At 41.0% G+C, this 23,014-nt stretch overlaps 1 protein-coding gene across 2 annotated transcripts in view; it reads right to left on the bottom strand.

The window, feature by feature from the left end:
* The window catches only part of IQGAP2 (IQ motif containing GTPase activating protein 2), a 312,421-nt gene that overhangs the window by 44,087 nt on the left and 245,320 nt on the right, over positions 1–23,014 (bottom strand). Inside the window, exons 16-21 of one of the 2 annotated variants that reach the window (XM_058729182.1) lie at positions 22,098–22,240; positions 19,878–20,048; positions 8,571–8,654; positions 6,674–6,745; positions 5,603–5,672; positions 3,201–3,409 (exon numbers count right to left, since the gene is read on the bottom strand). In XM_058729182.1, the coding sequence (XP_058585165.1) occupies positions 3,201–3,409; positions 5,603–5,672; positions 6,674–6,745; positions 8,571–8,654; positions 19,878–20,048; positions 22,098–22,240 (749 nt within the window). The remainder of the gene's footprint in view (positions 1–3,200; positions 3,410–5,602; positions 5,673–6,673; positions 6,746–8,570; positions 8,655–19,877; positions 20,049–22,097; positions 22,241–23,014) is intronic. The other variant, XM_058729192.1, reaches the window with a different exon arrangement.

A 23,014-nucleotide genomic window follows, 5' to 3' on the forward strand; every position in this document is an offset into this window, starting at 1 on the left:
TTTTTTTTAATTTTGAGAGAGAGAGAGAGAGAGAGAGAGAGAGAGAGAGAGAGAGAATGAACACATGCAAGCAGGGGAGAGCAGAGGGAGAGGAAGGGAGAGAATCTTACAGGAGGCTCTATATTCAGCGTGGAGTTGATGTGGGGCTCAATCACACAAACCCTGGGATTATGACCTGAGCCCAAATCAAGAGTTTGGCGCTTAACCAACTGAGTCACCCAGGTGCCCCCAAGGAATGCCAATTTTAGAAGAATTTTAAGACACATGGTTACTGTGGAGAGCTGGAATTATTCTTTACAAACTAAGCTACTTCCTTTCAAAATATTTTTCCCTGGGGCATCTGAGTGGCTCAGTCGGTTAAGCATCTGACTTCGGCTCAGGTCATGATCTCACAGTTCGTGTGTTTGAGCCCCATGTCGGGCTTTGTGTTGACAGCTCATAGCCTGGGGCCTGCTTCAGATTCTATGTCTCCCTCTCTCTTGAAAATAAACATCACAGGAGTACTGATGCATAGGGGCACTTGTACCCAATGTTTATAGCAGCACTCTCAACAATAGCCAAATTATGGAAAGAGCCTAAATGTCCATCAACTGATGAATGGATAAAGAAATTGTGGTTTATATACACAATGGAGTACTACGTGGCAATGAGAAAGAATGAAATATGGCCCTTTGTAGCAACGTGGACGGAACTGGAGAGTGTTCTGCTAAGTGAAATAAGCCATACAGAGAAAGACAGATACCATATGTGTTCACTTTTATGTGGATCCTGAGAAACTTAACAGGAACCCATGGGGGAGGGGAAGGAAAAAAAAAAAAAAGAGGTTAGAGTGGGAGAGAGCCAAAGCATAAGAGACTCTTAAAAACTGAGAACAAACTGAGGGTTGATGGGGGGTGGGAGGGAGGGGAGGGTGGGTGATGGGTATTGAGGAGGGCACCTTTTGGGATGAGCACTGGGTGTTGTATGGAAACCAATTTGACAATAAACTTCATATATTGAAAAAAAATTAAAAAAAATGTAAAAAATATTAAGAAAAATAGAATTGTGTTTATCATTAAAAAAAAAGAAAATAAACATCACAAAAAAGTATTTTTTCCTCACTAAAAATATGCTTACTGTTTAAAAATAAAAAAGGATCAAGAAGTTAAATTTTACCACCCACCCAAAGAAAAATCATTTTTTCCCTAGCTTTAAGTATATATATATTTTCCACAACAAATGAAATTGTACTGCTTTAAGTACTATGGTCTTCTCTATCACACTGCACACTCTTCCCCCTGCCCTTGAATTAGGCCCCTGCCTTGGAAAAATTATTTTTCGTGGCTATATAACCTACTGCTGTTCTCTATTGTTTTTGTGTTTGGGTTATTTCCCACTTTTTCACTATTATAAACAAAGCTTCAACAGTACTATTCTTAGCATCAAACTAAAAATGCTACTGTCAGTGACTAAAGACCATATATTTAATAATCCTTAGTTTTAATTTCCAGTAATTGATCAATATTTGGCATTTGAAAAGGTAAAATGAAAAAATAGCTGTTTCACAAAGCTATCAATTAGGATTACCTAAAAGAACAATCTTAAACATTTAAAAAACCTGAAAATTTGCCATGGTTTCATTATCCACATGAATAACAAGCTACATGTTATTTCTACCATTTACTATTTTGCAACTAGCCTTTACTTTAAAAGGCAAGGCATTTCCTGTCTACAACTTTATGGGAATTGGGTAAAACAGTAGTTTAAGGCTATAAAAGGCGTTTTCTGAAGGACCTTCTGGAATATATTACACTTGAAAAATTCTCATGTTTGTCACACACAAACACATTATTTTTAAAAACGAGAGGACTACAGTTCTTCTGGATAAAATAATGAAAACAGACTTAATACAGAACATTTACACTATACTTTAATATTTAGAAAAGAGTATCATTTCCTGTTTTGTAAATTGCTCTATTTTCCTTATTTTTTGCGCACTATTTCACTATTTCTCTGTGAGGGCTGGAGACAAGAGTGGGGTGTTCATGTCCTTTTATCTGCTGGCCTTCTGAGCTGCTCATCTCCCAGTTTTCCAGAACCAAAGATTCAAGTCAGTGGCAGTGAGCACGCCATGTTTGACGCATGGTAGCTTTCTCAGTGTTTCCAGAAGGTCAGCTCCCTATGCCCCTCTTGACCTATATACATTTTCTGAAAACTGATGTGGCACTGGGACAGTGACATGGTAAGAGATCTTACCCTACAAATTTCCACTTCTTGGGTAAAAATGAAACTTTTCACATAGTTTGAGGGAGCTCTGACATTAACAAGTTTCATAAAGATCCAAAACTGTAGCATTCCTTACTTAGAGGCTATTTTGGGGGCCACCCCACTCTGTAGGGACCATTTTGGAAATGTGCAAAGGTTTTTTTTTTTTTTTTTTAACACCCTAACAACTCTAAGGGACTGCTGGCTTCTACTGGGTGGGGGCAGGGAGCACTACTGTCCTGCGATGTGTACGACAGTCCTGTGTAAATAACTGTCCCTATTTCACATGGCTGGATTTTTCAGTGTCCTGCTGGTCATTCGTGTAGGTCCAAATTCTGTAATTATTTGAGTCTCAAATCTAATTGCTTTAGGTGAAAGCAAAATACCTCCCCCCAGGTTTAATATATATTGGATTTTCTAGGACTGCAATTCTGTGGGGGAGAACTCCTTGCTTCTTGTGAACTTTGCAAAGAGACGTTTTCCATTTTGGGAGATGAAATCGCTGCAGTTCCACCTCTCACTGGTATCCAGAGTCTCATCTGCGGCTATTGGTAGACTGTTCAATCTGTGGTTATTCTGGGAAGAGATCCAAGCCTCGGGCAACTTGAGCACATCTTCTAATTGCATTTGGCCCATGTTTTTTCAAGCCGAAATCCATGTTTTTATCATACATTACTTTTCTATACTCATGTAAAGTCTTATTGTGGAGGGACATATGTAACCAGGCTTCATTTCACGTCATTTCATTTCTGAATGATAGAGAAGCCTTACAAAAGATCTTATCTAGGGGTGGGGCATAAAATGTTGCAGGTCTGAGAACCATGAGAAAAATGGTCCAGGAAGCTGGACCACACATCCTGGATTCCGAATGAGTTTAGCTGGACAAAGGCATTGTGGGCCAACGTACGTGCCCCTTCTCTCTTCTGAGAGCCAGCAGCCCCACAGATCGCACTGACCTCCAGCGTGATCCTGTTCTTCACCAAGAGCCCAATCTTGAGGTCCATCAGGTTTAGGTCTTTCTCCAGCTGTTGATTGCCCCTGATCTTGGTCACGACTTCTTCCCTTAATCGTGCTACCTCCAGCTCCTCCTGGAAATCTAAGTTACTTTGGTCCAACAGGTGTACAAATTTTCGGATCACTGTTAGTGGTGGGTTTTCGGAGCCAACTGCGGGGAAAGGAACAAGCATGCTTTAATTAGGCATGTTTGGAATTATCATCAGTCGTAGAGAAATCAGGTATCTCAATACAGCAGTAGTAGAAAAACACAGCAGCGGAAGCACTTGGGTCTCTGGAAGGACTTATTCTTCCCAGGTTAAATCTGGACAAGGAAACTGATCATACAAATGAGTACACACCACTGATGTCATCTGGCCTCACTATTTTCTAGTTATCTAATTCTCATTTATCGGCCTTCTTGCATCCTGCTTCCAGGATTCTCCACCGAGAAGAAAGTTCTATCTATTTGTGCCTTATTGATGAGAAACGTGAGAAAGAATGTTAACTAAGTTATCTCTGAGAGCTGGTGGCTGAGCCAGATAAGGGATTTGTGTTTTTGCAACAGGAAACGGAAAGTTTCCTCTCAGCCCAGAAGACCATGGGGGAAGAAGCAGGAACTAGGTGAAAGGTGAATTAGAAACAGTCAATGAGGGGAGACCTGTAAGGCCACTCAGGAGCCTATGGAGTGACAAGCGGAACACATGTTCTATGTTAGAAATTGAAATGTGGTCCTTGTCCTTTGAGCATGGACCAAGAGTGGGCACCCAGAACCTGGGAGACCAGCCTCAACTGTTCAGAGGGGTGTCTGAAGTTTAAAAGTGTTTTTCCTCAGTGCTTTGAACATGAATTATAATTAAATCCCTAGCACTCTAACTTTACAAAAAATGTATTTGTTAAGGCATTTAGTGAAATCTACTTGGGCAAACTGTATGAATAAACTATCTGGACTTTTTTTTTTTTTTTTAACGTTTATTTATTTATTTTTGAGACAGAGAGAGACAGAGCATGAACGGGGGAGGGGCAGAGAGAGAGGGAGACACAGAATTGGAAGCAGGCTCCAGGCTCTGAGCCGTCAGCCCAGAGCCCGACGCGGGGCTCGAACTCACGGACCGCGAGATAGTGACCTGAGCCGAAGTTGGACGCTCAACCGACTGAGCCACCCAGGCGCCCCCTGGACTTTTAATGATTAGCGAGTACAAGCAGCAACACGAAGATGACTTCAAATCAGCCCAGGTGTGGCCACTCTGTCACCACCCTCTCCTTTACACTGAGGCCCTAATCAATTTTCCTTTAACTGCCACCTTGGTTCTGGGGTGTTTTCACATTCAAGGGAAGGGGAAAAAAAAAAAGAGGTAAACCAGCAACACAAATAACTAAGAGCATGAACCTCACATGAACTAAATCTAGACACCATCACTATCAGCATTTTGACGCTTCTGATGGGCTTTACTGGAGAAATTACCTTGGATCCTGGGACCCCCTTCCCTTCCTGATGCCCAAGGGAATTTATGTTCTACTATTTCTAACAAAGGTGTTGCTAGTGACATAGCTGTATCAGAAAAAGCCTGAGAGATGCTCCAGAGCTCATGTATGTAGCTAAGTTGGGAGAACGTGAGCCATCTCATTTGGTCTCAAGTTCTCTCTTCTTGCTCCTAATGACCTTCTATCTCTGTGTGTGCTAATAAACTTGTTAGAAATGAATATTACAGCTTTACTAATTATTATGGCTCAAATTTAAGATTTCGTCGGTCAATAGTAGGCTTGTGACATCTTCATGCTGGCAATCACTTTGGGGTATTTTAATTGCAGGTAACCACCTACCTTCTTAGTCAGCACTTACAGGCCATATGACAGCTGCAGCAACCTCTAAGCCTGAGTGTATTCAATGCCTCTCGGGGGGAATGGGTGAAAATGGATAATGAGAGACTAATAAAAATGACTTTTTTTTTTTCAGATTAAAAATGCCTTAGTCTTATAAAGATGCTGAATTGAGAAAGAAATGAAAATTTGCATTTCAGTTACCACAAAACCACTCTATTTGCAAGTGGGGCGGGGCGGGGAGAGAGAGACACATAGAATCTGAAGCAGGCTCCAGGTTTTGAGCTGTTAGCACAGAGGCTGACCCCGGGCTTGAACTCACAAACCGTGAGATCATGACCCAAGCCTAAGTTGGATGTGCTTAACCAACTGAGCCACTGAGACGCCCCTAAGAGCAAGTTTAAGGCAGGCCAGGCTAAGCTGTGATGTTCTGTAGGGTAGGTGTATTCAATGTCCTTTTGGCTTAGGATATTGTCAACTCATGATGAGTTTATCCAGACGTAACTCTATCCTTAGTGGAGGAAGATTTATGCTCCCAACTTACCCAGTGTTTTGTAATCATCTCTGGCCTTGTTCGCTCTCACTAGTGACTGTATTTTCACAATTTCATTTTTCTGCAAAAGAATGAGATCAGTCATGATCTTCTGGAGGCCCATCTACTCCACGATTGTCGAATTCAGAACTAGTTAAGAAGTGACAGTATTTAACAAGAGACACCATTTAGAATAGACAGCATTTAGATGTGGTGTATTCACTATTTATTTTTTGCATTTTCTTTGAAGAAAGGGTCAGATATGTTAGCTAAAAGTATCAACAAGGTTGTATAGGACTATTTATAAAGAGATATAAAAGGGAAAACAATTTTAGCCCAAAATTTAGATGATCTAATCTACGTTCACATATCCATTCTTTCAAGGTCCTGAAAAAATTCCTCCTGTGGGCTTCTTCACTGGTTACCAGTTATAAAAACTTTATAAGCAGTGTTCGAAAATACTTGTCTGGAATCTTTTCTCTTTAGCATTACTAGCCCACAGCCGTTTCTTCTCACACATTTCCTATTCAGTCTTCACTACTGAAGTCTCACTCTGAACATGAATTCTTAATTCAAAGAAGAAAAAAAAGCTTCCAAATATTACCATATTGAGTTCTAAGACCTATTGTTTTCTCCTACTGTTCATTTCCACCCTTTAGCTCTGGACTTGCTGTTAAAAAGTATGTTAGGTTACTGATGTATGGCTTGCAACTATCCATCCAGCTAAGTCACAATTGAGGTTTTAAAACTTGAGCCACAGGCAGCTGGGGAGACATGAAAATATCACTTAACCAAATTAAAAGGTTTGGTGTGTGTGTTAAGACAAAAGGGAGCAGGTGGATGGAAAAATATTTAAGAAAACATTTCATTTTCTCTTTCTGGACAAAATATTCTATTTAATACAAAGACTAGACAGGAACACTGTCTGTGCAAACAGCATATACAATATACCAACAGCCTTCCACTTGGCCTCTCTTCTAAAAAACATTTCCACCATTTAATAAAACTCATTCAATGCTAACATTCAATCAAGCATTCATTTAATTCATTCTAAGGATGAAAATCCACTCTTGTGTGTCTTACATGATCTCTGAAATACTGTAGTCGTGAAAGGTAATTCCTTCGTGCTGTCACCATCCGGAACCAGGACTGGATCTAAAAATGAGTTAGAGAAATTGAGGCAATCATTAAAAACACCTTTAATGTCTTTTCATGCAGCCTAAGGATAATAATGATATTCTGGTAAATTTAGAAGCCCACCAAATAATACTCAAAGCCTAATCTTTTTTTTTAATGTTTATTTATTTTTGAAAGAGACAGAGAGACAGAGAGAGAGAAAGTGTGAGCAGGGGAGAGGCAGAGAGAGATGGAGACAGAGAATATGAATCAGGCTCCAGGCTCTGAGATGTCAGCACAGAGCCTGATGCAGAGCTTGAACTCATGAACAGCAAGATTATGACCCCGAGCTAAAGTCGGATGCTTAAGGCTGAGCAAAGCCTGATTTTTTTTTTTTTTTTTAATGTTTATTTATTTTTGAGACAGAGACAGAGCATGACCACGGGAGGAGCAGAGAGAGATGGAGACAAAGAATCCGAAACAGGTTCCAGCCTCTGAGTTGTCAGCAGAGAGCCCGACCCAGGGCAAGAACCCACAAACTGTGAGATCATGACCTGAACTGAAGTTGGAGGCTTAACCAACTGAGCCACCTAGGTGCCCCAGCAAAGCCTAATCTTAACCTCCTACTTCTTTCATTGCTTTTTCTCCCAGGGGTTCAAAGTATTTTATACCTTATGATGAGGAAGATAATGTAGCTTTGTATCACTGTGCTTTAATCTCAGTAAATAAAAACCAAGAGCTCAAGGCATTTTGCTGAGAGTTGCAATGGGACAGGGAACCAAAAACAAAGTCCAGGGTTTCATTCCCTTAAATGCATCCAGTATCCTTTAGCTGTTTATGGGTAACAGGTCTAGAGTTTTCATGAGGGACCGACTGGGACCTATAGCTCTCCCAGAGAACAGCCATGTATTCCATAGCAAGCACAGCACAGCACTGAGAAGCACAATGGATCTGGATGATGTCATTCTGTCTTCTCAGTTTAAAAGGTCTTTTTTTTTTTTATTTTTTTATTTTTTATTTTTTCAACGTTTTTTATTTATTTTTGGGACAGAGAGAGACAGAGCATGAACGGGGGAGGGTCAGAGAGAGAGGGAGACACAGAATCGGAAACAGGCTCCAGGCTCCGAGCCATCAGCCCAGAGTCTGACGCGGGGCTCGAACTCACGGACCGTGAGATCGTGACCTGGCTGAAGTCGGACGCCCAACCGACTGCGCCACCCAGGCGCCCCTAAAAGGTCTTTTAATTAACCTCATGTGACTCCTATCTCTCTCTAGCCTTGCTATTCCGAATCTCATCTGGATTTCCATGTTGTCTGCAAGTTCAGTTCTGCCAATCCTTTGGTTTTCAGCACTGGGGAGTGGGCACCCCAGTGCCTTTTCTTTCTTGAAACTGAGAGTCATCAGCTTGGGTAGAGAGCTGGGTTAGATTCACTCACCCCGCATATCCAGGTCGTAATTAGTTCTATTTCTTCTTTTCACTGGTTTTGCATTTGCCTAATAACTAAGGTTTCCAGTGTTAAGTTTGAGCCTTGTTAATATTATTAGTGCATATGATAAGAGGGATGCAAAATATAGCTGGTTTCCCCCAGAGCTTAAATAATCAATTTGGACTTCTCAGAGAAAGAGCATTTACTGGTTATTCTTCTCATAACCACATAAAGAACCTGAGTCAGTTACAGTGTTTTAACAGAGTTGTTTGAAGATGATCAGCTAAGTGAGTAATGGATGTGGGACTCAAACCCAGGACTCAATTCGGACTTTAAGCCTCCCATGTACTCTTTCCATAATCTGTCTTCCAGAAGCAGAACTGCAATGAAAAGCAAGGTTCAAGCCACGCACTTAATAAGGTAGGAAGGATGTTTACCTTCACAATATTTTTAGTATTATCAATGAATGTTTGCCGTCTGCGCATATATGCTTCCCGTTGTTTATGTCCCTTCCAAAAAGCCTGTGGAAAACAGCAAGTTAGAGAATTATTAGTGTGCAACAGTTTCTCACAGTTGATTCTAGAAAGTGCAAGAAGAGAGGTCATCTCAGTAGACAGTGAGTTGGAACACTGTCAGGGACCCTCCCTTCGAAATCTCTTGTGAACGCCATCACTAGGGGTGGACGTTACACTGAGCAGAATGCACCAGCTCACAGCAGAAGCTTGTCCCGAACTCCAGAAAGCACAGTTACCAGGTAGAACCTCATTTTCCCATGCGAAAGCTTAATTTTACCAAAGCTCTGGGTGGCAAGAAGTAATAAAAAGCAATTGCCCTGAAACATACAAACAGGTTAACTGAGTACTGGTATCATTTGGTTATAACATAAGATGTTTCAAAATAATGACTTACATAAGTACCTTTACTACAACAAATGACCTACCATGGCCCAGACCAAAAAGGAAGAAAAATACTTGACTCATTTGTAACTCTGGATCCCTAAAATAGAAGTGCTATGATTGATCATTTATTATCTTATCTATTTTTACATAAAGTTTAGTGATGCTTCATCATCAAAGCTTTACTAGCTTATCACCATCAAAGGGAACTTTCATAGGAAACATTTACAAAAACTGGAAACAAACTGTTATCTTTAGAACTATTAAATACCAAATTGTTGAAGTTTATCCCAATCCATTTTTTTTAGAAACAGACTTAAAAAAAATATTTTTATTTATTTTTGAGAAAAAGAGAGCACATGTATGCGTGTACAAGTTAGGGAGGGGCAGAGAGAGGGGGACAGAGGATCTGAAGCAGGCTCCCTGTGGACAGCACAGAGCCCTATGAAGTGCTTGAACTTGTAAACCATGATGACCCAAGCGAAGTCGGATGCTTGACTGGCTGAGCCACCCAGACACCCCTATTCTAATTCAGTTTTGAGAATCTTTTTATTGAAACCTAACTATGTAACTCACTTTAATTCTCTGGTTTTGTTTTCAAATTAGAAATGAAATAAAGTTTCCTTATTAAAGGGGATAAACACAAAAAATCAAATTATTTTTATAAATTTCATGTCTATCTGTATCAATCTACCTCATTTTTTCTTTTAAAAAAAGGTACACGGAACTTTTATCATTAAAAAAAATGTTCTGTGATGATTTAAAATAAGCCAGTCAGTATGGGGGGTGGGGGAGATCAACTGAGCCCTTGCTCCAGATATCTGGTCTCAATTCAAATCTCTAGAAATGACAAATTGCTTTTAAAAAATACTTCCAATTTTGCAATAGAGACTCTCAGGTAATTCCAAAAATGATACATTGAGTTTCATGTATCCGTCACCCACTTTCCCCCAAATCTCACCAACAGGCTTTTATTTATTTATTTTTTTAATTTTTTTTTTTTTAACGTTTATTTATTTTTGAGACAGAGAGAGACAGAGCATGAACAGGGGAGGGGCAGAGAGAGAGGGAGACACAGAATCTGAAACAGGCTCTAGGCTCTGAGCTGTCAGCACAGAGCCCGACGCAGGGCTCGAACTCACGGACCGTGAGATCATGACCTGAGCCGAAGTCGGACGCTTAACCGACCAAGCCACCCAGGCGCCCCTCCAACAGGCTTTTAAAGCAATTCACGATAGTACTAGAAACAAGAAAGCATATGGATCAACGACTCTGAGGGACCCTGTAAGAGAGCCGACAGCTGGAATTGGATTAAAGACAGAACCACAGAACAAACTTCTACAAAAATGTAAGAACATCTACAAAAAATGTGGGATGGCTCTAAGCTTGAGGGAGCCCGGGACAGCAGCCAGAATAATTTTGGGAAAGTTGCTACCTTATCCACCTGTCAAGCAGTGAATGAAAAAGCAAAGACAGGGGACTAAGGTTCAGGAAAAGAAAAAATGGGTATAGTCTTTTTGAGGGAATTTAGCAGTATCAAATTACAGAAAGCACCTGTGTGGAAGAAGGATTTTTACGGCAGCATTGTTTATAATACCAAACATGTATAGAGCAGAATGTTTACACATGGGGATACAGATCAACATCAACTGCAACTGCAGTCATAGTGAGGGATGTTACATGGCAGTTAAGAAGAATGAGTCCCATACATTGACTACAGGGATGTGCTGTATCTTGAGGAGTAGGAAGATCTCCAAGATACAATGCGAAGAAAAAAAGGAATTTGTAGTTTGCTGCCTATACTATGATGCGACTCGTTAACAACAAAAAAAGGAAAACATAAAATAATGATATAAATTTTTATGCCAAGCATCTGTACTCAATGCCTAGAAGTTGATGTATTAGGATATACAGTAGGGGCTCCTGGGTGGCTCAGTCGGTCAAATGTCTGACTCTTGATCTCGGCTCAGACAAGATCTCGTAGTTTGTGGGAATGAGCCCTGTTTTGGGCTCTGTGCTGACGGCATGGAGCCTGCTTGGGACTCTCTCCCTCCTTTTCTCTCTGCCCCTTCCCTGCTTGTGAGTACATTTTCTGTCCCTCAAAATAAATAAACTTAAAGAAAACTAAAAGGATATACAGCAAAAACAGAGAAAAGCTGTAAAGTAAAATGTGCCTATGTGCCTACCCCTACTTTGACCTAGCTACTCTCCAAAAGATTCATTAACTTTTTGTTACGTATTTTCTGAAAAAAGGCAAAACGTCGTGGTGTCTATATACTATACCATTGTAAACAACCCTCTACACACATTATTATGTATTTTGTATGGATGCTTCCATCAAGGTAGGGTATTATTGGCTCAAAAGTTGGTATTTAAAATTGATAGGTTCTGTCGAGTGCCCCTCCCAAGAATGTCTGATAGACAAAACTGGGTCTCCATGAACTGACAAAAATTTAAAAGATGGATAATGTCCAAACTGTAAGAACTGCTGCTTCATTTTTACAGATAATCTGATCTCCAGCAAAGTGCAGAAACCATAACTTCCTACATATACCTTTACCGCCAACCCCCTTTTATAATACAATTGTATTTTGTCCACACACATATTTGGAACCACATCAGTGTTTTAACTTTTACTTCAACTGTGAACCTAATTACGGAAATTCAAGAGCAAAAAGAAAATGTATTGAACCCGCATTTGTACTCATTCAGTTGTTCTCCCTTCCTTCCTGGTTTCCCCACAGTTCTTCAATCATTTCCTTTTTTGTTTAGAGAACTTTCTAGGCTATTCTTTTAGGGCAGGTATGCTCGTGACAAGTTCTCTTAACTTTCTTTCATCTAAGAATGCCTCGATTGCCCCTTCATTCCTAAAGAATATCTTGAGGGGGGATCATGAATTCTGCGCTGGGCATTTCCTCGAGTCTATCCTCTTTGGGGTTGACTCAGCTTCATGCCTCTGTGGTTCTGCATCTCTGACCACAGACAGCAACTTCTCAGACATTATTTCTACCAGGGCCTTTTCACTACTTCCCCTTTCTTTTCTCTGAAACTCTGATGGCACAAACGTGAACTCTTTTTGTTATGGGCCTACAGATGCCTTCAGGCTCTGTTCACTGTTTTTTCAATCTTTTCTCTCTGTTGTTTAGATCTGGTAATTTCTATGATTCTATTCTCTAGTTCACTGATTCACTCCAGTGTTCCCTCCATTTTGCTGCCGAGTCTATCCATTGAGTTTTTTTTTTTAATTTGTTCTAGTTTTTAGTTTTAAAATTTGTTTGGCTTTTAAAATCTTTGTCAGATAATTATACATCTTTGTCATCTGTATTGGTATCTATTGATTATCTTTTAAAATTTATAGCTTGCTTGTTTCTTAAAATGTTGACCAAAATTTGGAAAATCTGGATATTACATGAAGAGATTCTGGACTCATTTAATCTGTTTCCCTGACATTGCTTTGGCAAGGGAAGGGTCATGGTGCTGCCTCATTACTGGCAAGTTCAAGTTCCCCACCTGGCCTCTACTGACACCTGAGGTGGGGGCTGCTTATTATGTCGAATGGGAGGTGGGAGCTCTAACTACCCACCTACGGTGGTGCTGGTACCTCTCTGCCTGGGAGAGTAGTGGTGCCTGGTACTATTTCCCATGTGCTGCCCACTGATGGCAGAAGGCTTTGGGGCAGGTGGCCTCATTACCACCACGTTGTGATCCAAGTCCTGACTCTACCATGCCTCCTTGACACCTCCCAGCAAGGAAAGGGAGGGTGGCCACATTATTGCTTCTGGCCACGGAAGTGGCCTCTGCAGTAATCTGGATACCTGGTTAGATTCTACCCAGGGTGGAGGGCCAGACTCTCCACTTTGGGGCATGAGTGGTGTGGGGGTCAAGATCTTTTTCCGTGGTGTGTGGCCGGAGGAGAGTGGTTACTGTCTCAAAGTTTTGTCTTTGTGGGCTGCACCTTTTCTGATCCTTTGGCCACAGACAGCAGGTTTTTGCTGGAGCTTTTTTTTTTTTTATTTTGGCCTGCACCCATAGCATTTCCATGTTGCCAGACTCTGCTGCAGCAAGACTGAGATATTTAAGCTCAAAGAAAACCATGAAACTCACCTCCGTGTCCTTCTTTGGATCTCAAGGTTCCCTAGCCAGTCTGGCTTTTCTCTCTCCATCTTCCACAGTGTTGTGTCTGTTTACATATAATGTCTGGGGCTTTTACTTGCACTCAGAGGAAGGAATAGGGAAAAGTAGCTGTGTTCCATATTCCCAGAGGTGGGATTTAAAGCCCACATAGTTTTTAAGTCCTGAGTGTTTTCGAGTTTCCTATGCTATTAGGGTCATATGAATTTATTCCTTGACGGATTACAAGATTTAAAAAATGAGAAATTGGGGCGCCTGGGTGGCTCGTTGGTTAAGCGTCCAACTTCGGCTCAGGTCATGATCTCACAGTCTGTGGGTTCGAGCCCCGCATCGGGCTCTGTGCTGACAGCTCAGAGCCTGGAGCCTGCTTCGGATTCTGTGTCTCCCTCTCTCTCTGGCCCTCCCCCGCTCATGTTCTGTCTCTCTCTGTCGCAAAAATAAATAAAAACATTAAAAAAAAATTAAAAAAAAAAAGAGAAATGTAAAAAGTAGTTATTAGTCAAGAGGGTCACCTGAACAACTATTAAAACTGAGTTCTGGGATTCCTGGGTGGCTCAGTCGGTAAGAGTCTGACTTCAGCTCGGGTCATGATCCCACAGTTCGGGAGTTCAAGCCCTGCATCAGGCTCTGTGCTGACAGCGCAGAGCCTGGAGTCTGCTTTGAGCTCTGTGTCTCCCTCTCTCTCTGTCCCTCCCCCGTCCTTGCTCATACTGTCTTTCTCTCTCTCTCTCTCAAAAATAAACAAACATTAAATAAATAAAACTGAGTTCTTCCAAGTAATTAGCTATAAAATGTATATCTAAACTTGATACATTTTCCATATGTCAAAAATAACGATAGATAAAAAGATGACATTCATAATAGCCCAAACTAACCAATAGAGTAAACTAAAGAGGAAGGAGTAAATTTTGTGCTATATGGTGAGAAAAATTAATAAATGGGGAGATATACTGATAACTGAACTGGAAAAGTCATCATTGCAGAGATGCCAATCTCCTTAAATAAGCTAAAACTTCAACGCAATTATTATAGCAATGTTAGGAATGGGTTTGGAACTTTATCAGCTGCCTTTGCACTAGCTACTGAAATGAGCACACGTTTTTCTTCTTTAAGCTATGAGATGATTAAGAATTACACAGGAAGATGCATTATTGAGGGTTTAAAAGTGGAGTGAGTTTCACAGTGTTTCTCATTTTTAATTTAAAAATATATTTTTTTTAACATTTATTTATTTTTGAGAGAGACAGAATGTGAGTGAGGGAGGGGCAGAGAGAGAGGGAGACACAGAATCTGAAACAGGCTCCAGGCTCTAAGCTGTCAGCACAGAGCCCCATGCTGGGCTCAAGCTCACCAACAGTGAGATCATGACCTGAGTCGAAGTCTGAGGCTCAACTGACTGAGCCACCCAGGAGTCCCTCATTTTTTAAAGTTTATCTATTTTGAGAGACAGCAAGCACACGAGTGGGGGGAGGGGCAGAGAGAGAGGGAGAGAGAGAGAGAAGCTCAAGCTGACAGCACAGAGCTCGAATTCATGAAATGTGACATCATGACCTGAGCCAAAATCAAGAGTTGGGCACTTTACTGACTGAGCCACCCAGGCACCCTCACAGAGCTTCTCAAACTTTAATATGTATACAAAATCATCAGAGGATCATTTCAAAATGGAGATTTGAATTTAGTGGGTCTGGGTGGGACTTCCAGGCAATGACAATGCTGGTATACGCTCTACACTTTAAGTAACAAAGATCTAAACAAAGATAAACGATTAAAAAAAAATTTTTTTTTTTTGAGATAAAGCATAAGCAGGGAAAAGGAGCAGAGGGAGGGAAGGGGGAGGGAGGGAGATGGAGAGGGAGACGGAGAGAGAATATCTTAAGCAGGCTCCATGCTCAGTGTGGAGCCCAACAAGGGGCTGGATCCCAAGATCCTGGGATCATGACTTGAGGCAAAATCAAGAGTTGGATGCTCAACCAACTGAGCCACCCAGGTGTCTCAAAATAAAGGATTTCTAATTGAAGGTCCATTTAGAGAATGCCCATGGGATCTGTGAGTGTGGCATTTCTGAAATGATGAGAAAAACTGATTTTGATGTCATCAACACCTGCTTGCAAAAGTGGCCTGATTGTGCTATAGGGACTAGGAGAAGTGGACCCTAACCATGGGTTACTGGATTCTATGGCAAGTTAACTAGTAACACATTTGTTGTGATGAGTCTCAATGGTGGTTCCTATGTTTCTGTGGGTAACAGAAGTGTGAATCTACAAATATATGTTATAAATCCCATTCCTTGATCCAAACTGAAAAGCAAACAAAATACGGGATTAGCTCAAGTTCTTCCTTCTGCTTTTTTGGAATTATCTAAACTCCAGAAACAGTATTAATCTTATTAACTCAGATTCACAAACATTGTGGATAACCTATCACAGTCACGGATGATGTAATATTGAAGAATTCTCGCATCTGTAAAATGAACCCACTTGTCTGCTCTGTACCATTAAAAAATTTTTTTTGAATGTTTATTTATTTTTGAGAGAGACAGAGAGAGAGACAGGGTGTGAGCAGGGGAGGGTCAGAGAGAGAGGGAATCACAGAATCCAAAGCAGGCTCCAGGCTCTGAGCTGTCAGCACACAGCCCAACATGGGGCCTGAACCCCACAAACTGTGAGATCATGACCTGAGCTGAAAGTCGGGCGCTCAACTGACTGAGCCACCCACGCGCCCCACATTCTGTACTATTGTTTAATGTACTAAGGATTCAATGCTCAACCACAGAATTTTCCTTGAGATTTCATTTTGTATTTTTTTAAAATGATTATTTACTTTGAGAGAAGAGAATGTGCCTGCATGTGTGAGCAGTGGGAAGGGTCAGAGAGAGAGGAAGAGAGAGAATTCCAAACAGGCTCTGCACTGTCAGTGCAGAGCCTGAGGCAGGGCTTGATCCCATGAACCTTGACATCATGACATGAGCTGAAATCAAGACTCAGAAGCTTAATGGACTAAGGCACCCAGGCATCCGTCGTTGTGTATTCCACCTCTCTATCGATTATGTAGATTTTTCTGGAATCCTTCTATACTTATGAATATTGTACTGTTACCTTCCCAAACCAAGGAAAACTTTGTTGGGTACAGAATTTTTTATCTATAGAAGCAGAATCCTATATGCCTCTTATTTGCCAAAATGACACATTCTTTTCCAGTTTGTAAGTTTTAGTTTCATCAGGACCGGCTTTTCCTATTCTGTGCTAGTAAGAGAAATCCTATGCCAGGCTATGAGATTGCAGGCTCTTCTAATTAGAAGCTGTTTATTAAGAGCAATTATGGGTATGAGGTTGGGAGAAAGGAGTTACTGATGCAAACGCAAAAGAAGACAAAATTCTAAACTATAAAGCCTTTCAGAAGCTGCTTTTTGCAGACAATTAGAGATAGAAGTTGTTTATTGCAGTGTCAATCACCTTCTCTGACTGGCAGAAGAACTTGTGGGAAAATTTAAAAGAGCCATCTTTTTGTAAAACTTTGTTTTTTTGTTACCATAAATTTGTTTTCTATGTAATGCATCTATAACAAAGTAGTCTTCCAAAATATTTAGACCTCGGGGTTACTGCTCCGTTTTACATTTTGTAACTGTCAATCTCTAGACAATCTGGCTTGCTAACCTGACTGCCTTCTTTGGTAACTGGGCACCCAGGGCTGTAATAGTCAAATTACCAACTCCAACTTCTGGAGCACAAATTCTTGTGTGATCTCTTGGATAGCCAAGAAGGCTCTAAACGTTTCTCTCTTTTCCTTCTCAGCTTAAAGGTAGAAAATCCACTGATCTACCGGAGTAGTCACTTACATGGAGATAACGTGATGAAGGACTGTCACAACAGGTCACCCCCTTCCTCTCCGCCTACAGACTGCACTATTGGTCCTGGCAATCTGAAAGGTGCTTCAGAGCAGCTTGTTCCTTTTTCTCTGCCAGGATGCTTGAGGCACTCTCCGAAGTTCAAAAACTAACACCGTAGTTCCCAGGGCTAAGTTTTGGTGTTTGTCACTACTATGCTTTTTCTTAAAAACTGGCATTCCAGCTTTTTCCAGTTCAAGGAAAAAAGAACACCAGAGCTATCTACTCTTTTTCCTGTTCAGTTTTTCTCACCTCTACCTGTGCCATGCCAACGGTCTCAATGCTGACTCCATCATCTGCCCTCAGACACATCATCTCCGTCGTCTCATCATTTCTAACACTATTGAGCACCTATGGCCACATTCTGTGCAAAGTCTGTTACGTGAATTATCCCATTTAACTCTCACAACCCAGCAACAAATTGAGTATTACCAGTTTTCAGATGAGAACATGCATTTTAAATTATCTATTCTTTTCCTCGACTTTTTTGAGATTTTTTTCTGAAGTTGTCCATGTGGTGCAGTTATTTTCAGTGTTTCTTCTGCGTTCTGCAGTTTTAAGTTTATTTACATTTGACAATGTCATTATTTTTCTTCCTCTCTTTCAGTATCAGTTATCTTTTTCTTTTAATGTTTTGTCTTGTTTTACTAAGATCATGCCTTATTAAATTCCTTGAAAGCATACAACAGTTTCAGCACAAAAAAGTCTTTTGCCTCCTCGAGTAAGAGTATCCTTAAATGTTTATTTAATTTACATTTTGCAACTTACATTCATTTTCCTTTTTTTTTTTCAAAATTCGTTATTTCTTTTTGTTTGAGATTGTTTTCTGGCTCACTCATTTGTAAAGGTAAGCAATGTTACCAGAGCCTTCTTACCGTTCAAAAATAACATGGCTATGTCTCCTTCGCTGCTCTCAAGAGATTCTCTCTCTCTCTTTGCAGAGAGAGATGTTATCTTACTTACCTAGAGGGGAAAATTCTTACGAATGACATTGCATTTCTCAGGAGACACCTCGGGCACCTTCTGAATTGTTCCGTAAGTATTCAAGACAGAGGACTGGCTAACGAAACCATATTCTCTGTACCACTATCCAGTTCCTTGGGAAGAGACCGAGCGAGGGTGTTGGAGCTGGGGTTGGCTGGCCTCAGCCTGGAAACTTTCTCTCTGAATGTGTTAAGACTACTGTGGCTGGGGCTGATTCAGCCAGCTAGGAAGGTTGAGCCATTCTATGGAGGAGAATTCCTCACTTTTCAGATCATTCCTCTAATTCAGGGTGAAGTGGCCACATTGCCAAAAAATGAGATTAGCGTAACACCCTTTGGTTATGATCTTTCAGTTTTGTGGGTCAGCAAGTTTCCACTGAATACATACTCATCTCCAGTCTATAGCTTGCCTCTAGACCTTCTGCTTTCCTTGTTAGAAAACTGTCAGAAGAGTGAAAAACAAAAACAGGGTGAGGTGACTTCATAGTTCTATGGCTTCTGCTTCAATCTCTCTGCCTCTGCTGAGGTGAAGCAAAAGGCCCCAGATGATTGTTTCTACCCTTCTTCTCCCAAGCCCTCTTGTGACTTCGGCCCTGGGTCCCAATATCAGATGGATTTTACACCCGTGCAATCCACAGAATGTCCTCCAAATACAATACTGATCCATTCCCTGAGGCTGGAGAGCTTAAGGTTGGTCCAAATTGTCAGGTCAGCTGACACTGTTTAATTCTGTATAAAATTAGAGCCTCAGCATCAGTGTAGAGGATTTCATCTTTAGGCTTTTTTGTCACTTCCTGTGTGTTTTGCCTACCACTTACTTACAGAAGGAATAAAGTGGAAAACTTACTGGTTCAGCAAAGAAAAAAAATCTTTCACAGTCAGGTTTGTGGGAGACATTTCTTCTAAAAATTAATCATGTCTGCCTTCTAACATCTTAAGCTCCGAACAAATTTGACTATTTGAGCACCGATCGTACATAAGACACAGAATACACAAATTTTGGAAACTTATTTTCTGACCTGGATGATGTTATAGTTAGGTGAGGGAAGCAGGTAAGTACACCAATGATCACAAAAGAGAAATCTTCAACCTAAAAACTTCCAATTTGGGAAATCTCACAGTTATGGGCCAAAGCAAAAGCCCATTGAATACTGTCTGTCAATAACAGTGTCATTCTGGATGCACACAAAAAAAGACATGCAGCCTTGTGAAAGGTAGCATGTTGGTTCTCAGAGGGTGCTAGGGGAATACAAATGAGAAACATCTACATTTGTGAAGCTCTCTGCCAACCAGAAAGTTCAGACAGTCACGCAAGCTGAAGAACAACTCAAAACCAAACAGTCAGAAAGGAGGATTTTTCCTACAGGACTCAAGGAGGAGTCTGTGAGGGAGGAGACATGCCTGCAGATGCTAAAGGCATTTTGTCAGCTCTTGTGCTCTTTCTGTCTAGAAGTGTGTACAAACAAGGACCACTCAGCATCCACCAGCCACTGAAAAAGCAATTCAGAGAACACCTGGCTTAGAGAGTAGATGACACAAGGAGATCCAGCTTTTTACAGAAAGAGGATTTCAATTCTGATTTGAGGGGTCCCTCTGGCTCCAACAAGGTTGGTGGCAGGTGGACCTTGGCAGGTCCGCAGCGCCCCTTAATAGTCTCCATGGTTGAAAAATCATTCAACATCCTTCCCAGCTCCGGGCATAATAAAGCAGATTTGGGGGCATCGATTAAGCGGAAAATCTGCACTCTGATTTGTTTATTAGAATGCCAGTAGTTGACGGTCACACTATAAAATAAAGCATCTTCAGGAGATATGACAGTTTGCTGGAACTAGCTGTAGGCGATTCACATACCTGTATTTTGACCACCTGCTCTTCTTGTCCATACAAATATGATTTCCTAGCTTCATGCTCTTTCCTAAGAAGGGGTCCTGCACTTGTGGCTTCCAAGCGAAGAAGCAAATCTTCAGAAGCAGACCACATCTTCTCACGAACATAATCTCTTGTGACTTCCTCAACAATGTCCTGGCAAGAGATATTTCTTACGGTTACACTTCACACATCGGGTGAAACGAGCAAAGAGAATAGCTTCTGGAGCTTCTATCTTTGAGAAATAGGATATGGATGGCTCTTTCTGGCCTGGTTTAAGCACAGACTTGATCAGAGCAAAAGGATGAACTGGCTGAGCTTCTTTCTAATGACTTGCTTTTGAAATCCTCTGACCTTGGTGCTGAGGTACTAGGAGAATCTGGCTGAGCGATCTCAGGATCTGGAGGCGGAGATGGACAAATGATGCTGGCAAGGACCAAGTGTGAGGCTTGAGCTCCAGAGTGTACAAGGGACAAGGACGGCTGTGGTATGAATATGCACTGCCACCTCCCTCTCCAGGGCTGCCAAGGAAAAGAATGCAGTGGCTATGAAGTCTTCTGGCTCCTAGGCCCCCTTTCTAGTCCAGGCCAGAGAGCAGACCTCTGCAACAAGCCAGGAGGAGCCCAAAATAAACTTGGGGGGAAAATAAAAGACTCTGGACAGAAGGAAAGGGGGTGGGCGAGGAGAGACAGGCGTTCCCTTGGCCAGACAGGTGAAACCCAGATGAATGAGAACAAAGGAGAGGGACTATGAAAAGTCTCAGGTAGATGATGAACTGGGTTTGCTTTTTACTTTCTTTGAGAGATGCAAGCCAAGACTGGACTCACTTCTATGGCTGATGCCTCTTACCAATGTGACTAGAATCAACGGATGATTAAAAAAATTAAAACTGAAATCATAAAAAAATGCTTAAAAACCTTTAAGAGAAGACATTCTTACATTCACTAAATCAGAAATTTTAGATTGTCTAGAAGATTATTATTTTTTTTAACAGTGTGGACCTTCCACTTTAAAAGAAAATTTTTTTTAATCCATTTTTTGAGAGAGAGAGAGAGAGAGAGAGACAGACAGACAGTGTGAGAGGGGGAGGAACAGAGACAGAGGGAGACACAGAATCCGAAGCAGGCTCCAGGCTCTGAGCTGTCAGCACAGATCCCGATGTGGGGCTCGAACTCATGAACTGTGAGATCATGACCTGAGTTGAAGTCGGATGCTTAACTGACTGAGCCACGCAGGCGCCCCTAGACCTTCCACTTTTTAATAATCCTAACAGAATGATGCTCCATTTTACAAAGTTACTCCTAGGGCATCTTTGGAGGCCACAGGAACAATTTGTGGCTCTGATTTTTAACCCTTTGATGCTGCTTCTTCATAGTGTGATACATCTTTTCCACTCTAGCATATTGTTTTTACATATTGCCCACAGTTTCATTATTTGCAAGTTAACACTGATAATGCATTGTAACAATGATTGACAATGTTTGAAATTACTTAATAAACCATTTTCTTCACTGTCTTCTTGTCATTGATTTCTGGTGGCATCATCAGCCTCCAGGCCACAGATTTTTCTCTGAGTTTTAGCAAATATCTTTGATGCTGGTGACTTTGAACAATTTTATAAGACCTAAATTTGTGTGTTCTGTCTTTTTTTTTCCAAATGGAACTAAATTCTTATTTGTATCTTCTCTTTAAACATACTACAATGCATGGAACAAACAGCAATTTTCACATCTTTTGGGTCCAACTTTGGTCTCAAGTCCAAAGCAATCTTGGTGAACATCCTTTTAAGAGTATTTCCCCCTGGAAAGTATTACTGACTTTTTAAAGGACATATCTATCTCTGTGGTAGGCTGTGGGGGGGAAGAAATAAATTACTGAACACTGACAACCAGGAAATTACTACTAACTGAGCTCTTGTGTCAAGGTAAATGTGAAGATTAATTTTTAGGATAATGTACTATTACAAATAAGCTACAATATCTTTCTTCCCCTTGCTCTCTTCGGTGGTGTTATGTCAATATAGAAATAACCGTACAAGTCAGTAGGCATGCAGCCCCATCCAACTGCATTCATGACGACTTTACTCTATACCCAGGCTGCAAAAAATAAGTTATTTCCTCCCACCACTTCCATGATTCAAAAACAGAAAGGCAATCACACTTATTTTTTCAGAGCATAGTTATGCATTAAACATGAAACTCCTACCTCAATTTCTTTTGCCATGAGCCATGATTCTTTAGGCAAGCATGATTCAGGTGTGACCCAGGAAGTCTCTTGTGAATCGATGTTGTAGTAGTAGTCATATTTATCCTGCAGGGTGAGTTGGAGCCATGAACCTTCGGTAGACACTAAAGAAAGAAGCTTGTTACATTCTAGAGAGAAATACTGAACGCTTCAACATTATACTTTCTCCAATATGTAAAATAATGTAATGAACAATTTTTCATCAAGCATTCCGGCAGCCTAAGCTAAAATAATTAGAAATGACTTGCTAAAATGGAATGAATTCTATGTGTTCAATGGTGGCTCTCTACTAAGCCAAATGGGGAGGACAGTCTGACGGGTAATGCCATGGCTCTGGATCTCAAATTCCTCACGAGGATGAGAAGAGTCACAAATGGCCATCAAGAAGGAAAAAGTAGACAAAGAATGTATGTCCCAGATGTGAATGGCACCAAAGTGGTCAGAGGAGACTGGTGAGCAAGAATCTTCTTTGCTTAGCAACTCTTCCAGCAACTTCTCTGAGAAGGAGTGACCTATACAGACTGTAACCCATTATTTAAGGAAAGCCCATGATCTGCATTAAATCAAAGCAGAAGTAACTCATCTTTGCAGACAACCTTATCCTAACTAAAAACTGGCATATCCAAGCACGATGGTCACTAAGTAGGGAGAAGGAAAATGTCCTGGTTTGACTCATCGTGCTCTACACAACCACACAAAATGAGAAAAAAAATGTGGAAAGGACTTCATGTCTGGGGGTGGTGAAGGGTGCACTAGGGAAAAAAAAATCTATGGCAGTCATGGTTTAATTAGTCAAGACGAATATTTCCTCTTCATGAACCCATGGGCTATCCCTCCCATTTAGAAGTATGTTTATTTTGTTGAATGGTCATGATTCC

This window comes from Neofelis nebulosa, chromosome 1, assembly GCF_028018385.1.
Source record: "Neofelis nebulosa isolate mNeoNeb1 chromosome 1, mNeoNeb1.pri, whole genome shotgun sequence".
Classification (NCBI taxonomy): Eukaryota; Metazoa; Chordata; class Mammalia; order Carnivora; family Felidae; genus Neofelis; species Neofelis nebulosa.